This window comes from Nansenia antarctica (assembly GCF_963989245.1).
Source record: "Nansenia antarctica genome assembly, chromosome: 4".
Classification (NCBI taxonomy): domain Eukaryota; kingdom Metazoa; phylum Chordata; class Actinopteri; order Argentiniformes; family Microstomatidae; genus Nansenia; species Nansenia antarctica.
In genome coordinates this window covers 9,682,612-9,687,611 of record NC_137689.1, presented here as the reverse complement: position 1 = coordinate 9,687,611, position 5,000 = coordinate 9,682,612, and the positions used below count along the sequence as shown (strand labels likewise).

Sequence of the window (5,000 nt, the reverse complement as noted above, 5' to 3'; positions counted from 1 at the left end):
TAGGAGTGTCAGCCAGGATTGACTGTACGGGCCCACGGAGCGTAGCAGGAAGAGGCATCGGTGTGTGCGGACCTCACCTCAGCCCGTAGCTCAGCCAGCTTCTTGTCCATGCTGGTGCGCGCTCCCAGCTCGTCCTCCAGGTCCTCTGTCATACGGCCCAGCTCGTCCTGGTGCAACTCCTTCAGCATGTTCAACTAGAGAGAGAGAGAGAGAGAGAGAGAGAGAGAGAGAGAGAGAGAGAGGAGGGAGGAAGAGAGAAATGCAGAGAGAGAGAGAGAAAGAGAGAGAGAGAGAGAGATCAGGGGTAGATAGATCGGAACATCATGTCATGTGAGGTGAGGATATACACTCACCGGCCATTTTATTAGGTACACCTTGCTAGTACCGTGTTGGACCCCCTCTTTTGCATTCAGAACTGCTTTAATTTAATTTAATTAGTTTCGTGGCATAGTAAGTAAGTAAAGCTTTATTTATATAGCGCCTTTCGTACATGAAATGCAACTCAAAGCGCATAGATTCAACAAGGGACTGGAAACATTCCTCAGAGATTTGTATCCATATTGACAATTACGCATCACACAGTTGCTGAAGATTTGTGCCAAGAAAATATCCCCCACACCATTACACCACCACCACCATTTTCACCCAGAGAACTGCTGATCACTAGATATTTTCTCTTTTTCTGACCATTCTCTGTAAACCCTAGAGATAGTTGTGCGGGAAAATCCCAGTAGATCAGCACTTTCTGAAATACTCAAAACAGCCCATCTGGCACCAACACCAATGCCACGTTCAAAGTGACTTAAATCACCTTTCTTTCCCATTCTGATGCTTGGTTTGAACTTCAGCAGATCGTCTTGACCATGTCTACATGCCTAAATGCATTCAGTTGCTGCCACACAATTGGCTGATTAGATATTTGCGTTAACGTGCAGTTGAAAAGGTGTACCTAATAAAGTGGCCAGTGAGTATACATAATAGGCTAGCCAACAATCTCAGTTAGCACAACCAGAGCTAGCCCAATTAGCTATGCCTTTAGAAGGCTCATCTGAGACAATAAGAAGGACTACGCCCTTGGCGTGCTCCCTAGTCAGACTTGGCAGACAGATTATTTACAGTGGGGATATGGTCTCTGAGCATCTCTGCTGTGAACATTCTGTATGACCTTCTAGCTGTATTCTAGGTGAGAGGTGTGATCAGAATTCTACTGGTAACAGCAGAAGCTTGGGAGAATAGGGAAGGTTACGGGGCAGAGAAGATAGGGAATCGGCGCTCTTTTATCTGTTGTTTATTTTTAATTTTCCTCTCTGTTTTGGGTTTGTTTGTTTTTTGATACTGTTCCAAATCTCAAGGTGCACTCCTATGTCTCTTGTGTCATCTGTTTTATATATATGAAGACACCTAAATACAATTTTATTGGTTTTTTGATACTGTGCCAAATCTCAAGGTACAATCTTGTATTTCTTTGTAGCATCTGTTATATACAGCACCGGTCAAAAGTTTGGACACACCTTCTCTTTCAATGGATTTCTTTATTTGTATTATTGACTACATTGTAGATTAATACCGAAGACATCAACACTATGAAAGAACACATAATAGAATTATGTAGTAAACTAAAAAAGTGTTAAAACCAGAATATGTTTTAGATTTTAGATTCTTCAAAGTAGCCACCTTTAGCTTGCAGAGTCTCGTCTTGCAAGACATTTCTGCTTGGATGTCAGATCACCACCTAACAAGACTGAGCTGCACTTCCTCCCTGGGAGAGCCTGCCCTCTCCAAGACCTCCTCCCAGACAGAAAAGAATATTGGGCTGAACCTTGACAACCACTTATCCTCTGCGGCAGCACGCTCCTGTAGATTCTTCCCCTACGACATCAGAAGGATACGTTCCTTCCTCGCCAGAGACTCTGGGTCCAGATGCCCTGCCTTGACTACTGAAACACACTCTTGGCCAGGCTCCCCGCCTCCACCATCAGATCTCTGCAACTCATCCAGAATTCCGCCCTCGGCCCATCTGGCGTTCAATCTCCCCAAGTTCTCCCATGTCTCCCCCCCTCATTCGCACCCTTCACTGGTTATCAGCTCGCATCAGATTCAAGACCCTGGTGCTCGCCTACCAGGCTGCAAAGGGAACAGCACCTCCCTACTCGCAAGCAATGGTCAGTCCCCAAACCCCTGCCCAATCACTTCGCGCCAACACCTCGGCTGGCCGCCTGGCACCGCCGCCCCTACGTGGATGCAGCAGTCACGCTATTCGGTCGCGGGTTTCCACTGTCCTGAAGCCCCCCTGGTGGAACGAGCTTCCCACGGCTGTCAGGACTGCAGAGTCACTACCTATCTTCCTCTGTGGTTTGATGGCCCATCTATTCAGGCTACATCTTAACTGTCCCTCCTAAAGTAATTCTTCCTTCTCCTAGCATTGTGACTGCCAATGGCCCCTAGCATGGATTTATTTTTGTTATGACGACTGAGGATGGATGAGTCACTTACTAGTCGCTGTGGGTAGAGGCGTCTCAAGGCGAAAAAATGTAAAAGAAGGAGATGAGATGCGTTGCCACAAATGTTTATCTGTCAAAATAGGCTATATTTCATTAAGGGAAGCTCTCTGAAAATAATGTCAGCTAAACTTCATAACGGGAGGCTATATTTGTTAAACCTCAACAACTAATCTGCAATTTAAATTATTGTAAGTATCTAAGCCTCAGCACTGTTTATCTGTCTGTGATACAAACATAACATTCAGTGTGTGCAGGGTGATTTGTGCAATTTTCCTACTTAGTTTTAGGATGACAGACATTATCTGTGAATTTACATTGATATGATTATGCTCATTTGTCTGCATCTACGCCTCTACAACGCTCTCGCTGCAGAAGGAGAACAGACTTGAAGCGTAAAACTAAACGTGGCGTAAAACTACGCCGCTTCAAGCGAGCCTCGTTTCGCATGCTGTCTAGCATGTCTCATGGAACACCGTGAGTTGTTAAGCTGCGGCTCACGTTACGGAGACGTCGCAGGCAATAGTTTGGCCCTGGAGTCTTTGTGTAACTCCTCTCTCCTTCCATACAGTCATAGCCATCCTCAGCGATAGCCACGCAACATGGTTTCATCTGTTTACCTACTGAATGTCCTCCGTGGTGCAGGTGCTTACATTATTGCTTCAACCTTCCTGCTCTGGCGGTTATCTCACCTCTTTATCACACATTCATCTCCTGTCTCGTCCCCTCATCCACTGCCTCGCTCCTCTGTGAGATCCTGAGATTTCCACCCGCCTGCCCTTCACCGACTGCCTGTCCATTCATGGTTTTGACATGAAATTGATGTACGTTGCAAGGTATGCTTTGCCTCTGAGCACTGAGTGCCCCCTAGTGGCAAACTCCTAACAACACACTCTGTTTGTGTGTGTGTATGCGTCTGTGTCTGTGTCTGCGTGTGTCTCTCTCTCTCTCTCTCTCTCTCTCTCTCTCTCTCTCTCTCTCTCTCTCTCTCTCTCTCTCTCTCTCTCTCTCTCTCTCTCTCTCCTGGTTATCTCTGCATGTGTGTCTGGGTAAGGTGGGCCCGTGCCAGGTTGGGGGGGTGTAGGGACAGGGCAGGGGAGAAGGGGAGGAGGAAGGAATGGGAACAAAGTAAAGGCCTAAAGGGATCCCATACGACGACGACGACAACAACAACAACGACAACAACAACAACAACAACAACAAAAAGGAACCAGGATTATGGCTTTAGCTATAACCCAGCACCGAGGGAATCTTGTTTTCCCGAGCCTCTCTGTTCTCTTACCTGTTTCACGCTCTCCTGTTTGGTCTTGTTCAGCTCCTCGTATTTGAGTTTCCACTGGCTCAGGTCCGTCTCCAACTTCTCAATGTTCTTACTCAGCGCATGCTTGTCCCTAGGGAGAGGAGGAAGATGGGTTATTGTGCTGATAACAGCATCATGTAGGACAGAGGTATTAGTTACCAAGGGTAAACTACAACCCCTAGAGATTCAAGTAAAACATCCTCGTGTTCCGTCCTGTCAGATATTTTGCGATCGTCAGCTAGTTTCGAGTCGCCCGATGTAAACTGTTTGTCTCGAGCATACACTGTCAAGATGTCACATCGGGACACGTCACGTTGAGTAGGAGGAGAACATTTGCCGCAAGCGTCCACTAGTGGTCATGGGGGAAGTGGGGGCTTTTAAGGACCAGTGTGTCGTGAACACTACCTAACCCCAAATGCCACCAAAGTTGACTAGATCTCAACTTTAAGTGACATCTTTGTTCCGGGACTGAATAAAGACACACTGACATGAATCAAATCAAATCAAATCAAGTTGTATTTGTATAGCGCATTTCTCACAAGATGTGACTCAATGCCCTTCACATGATGACAGAGCACGCAAGCAGGCAAAGGTACCAGCACACAGTAGTAGCCTCCAACCCCCCCCCCCCACACACACACACACACACACATCCGACCCGAGAATATTCCAGAGTAGAGACAAAGACAAACGCAGACAGGTCTAATACAGATGGCCCTGCCCCACACTGTGGAGAGGACCTGAAGGAGACCACCAGTGACTACAGAAGCCAGAAACTGCCTCCGGAGAGAGCTCGTAAAGCGGCTATGATTCTAATGGAAAACCTAATGGCAGTGCTGCTGGCAGGAGAGGGAACGTGCACTGGTGCCAGAGCACAGGCCAAATCAGGAGGCTTGGCTTGTAAATAATTAGTTAGGCATCTCAGCTTGGCTGGAACAGAGAAAGCACTTTTCAAGTTCTAGACAAATCCAGCGTATATACAGCTGTACCCGCATTGGAAGCTCATGTGGGTGCTTCCTCCTTCCTAGACGTTTGGGTCTCGTGGTTCCCACACCAAAACGTAAGCTGTAAAAAAAACTGTCAATGTAAATGTACGCACATGTTTAGTTGTTGATGTGGCTGACCTAAAATGCACATGAGCTACTGTACTGTACTGTAATGGTGATGGGGGGGGGGGGGGGGGGTGAGGTAAACAAACACCC

The 5,000-nt window shown here is 47.0% G+C and overlaps 1 protein-coding gene across 2 annotated transcripts in view; it reads right to left on the bottom strand.

Annotated features, from left to right (window-relative positions):
* The window catches only part of ccdc102a (coiled-coil domain containing 102A), a 61,205-nt gene that overhangs the window by 26,564 nt on the left and 29,641 nt on the right, over positions 1-5,000 (bottom strand). For both annotated transcript variants that reach the window (XM_080528491.1, XM_080528492.1), the window contains exons 4-5: positions 3,781-3,889; positions 78-194 (exon numbers count right to left, since the gene is read on the bottom strand). In XM_080528491.1, the coding sequence (XP_080384617.1) occupies positions 78-194; positions 3,781-3,889 (226 nt within the window). The remainder of the gene's footprint in view (positions 1-77; positions 195-3,780; positions 3,890-5,000) is intronic.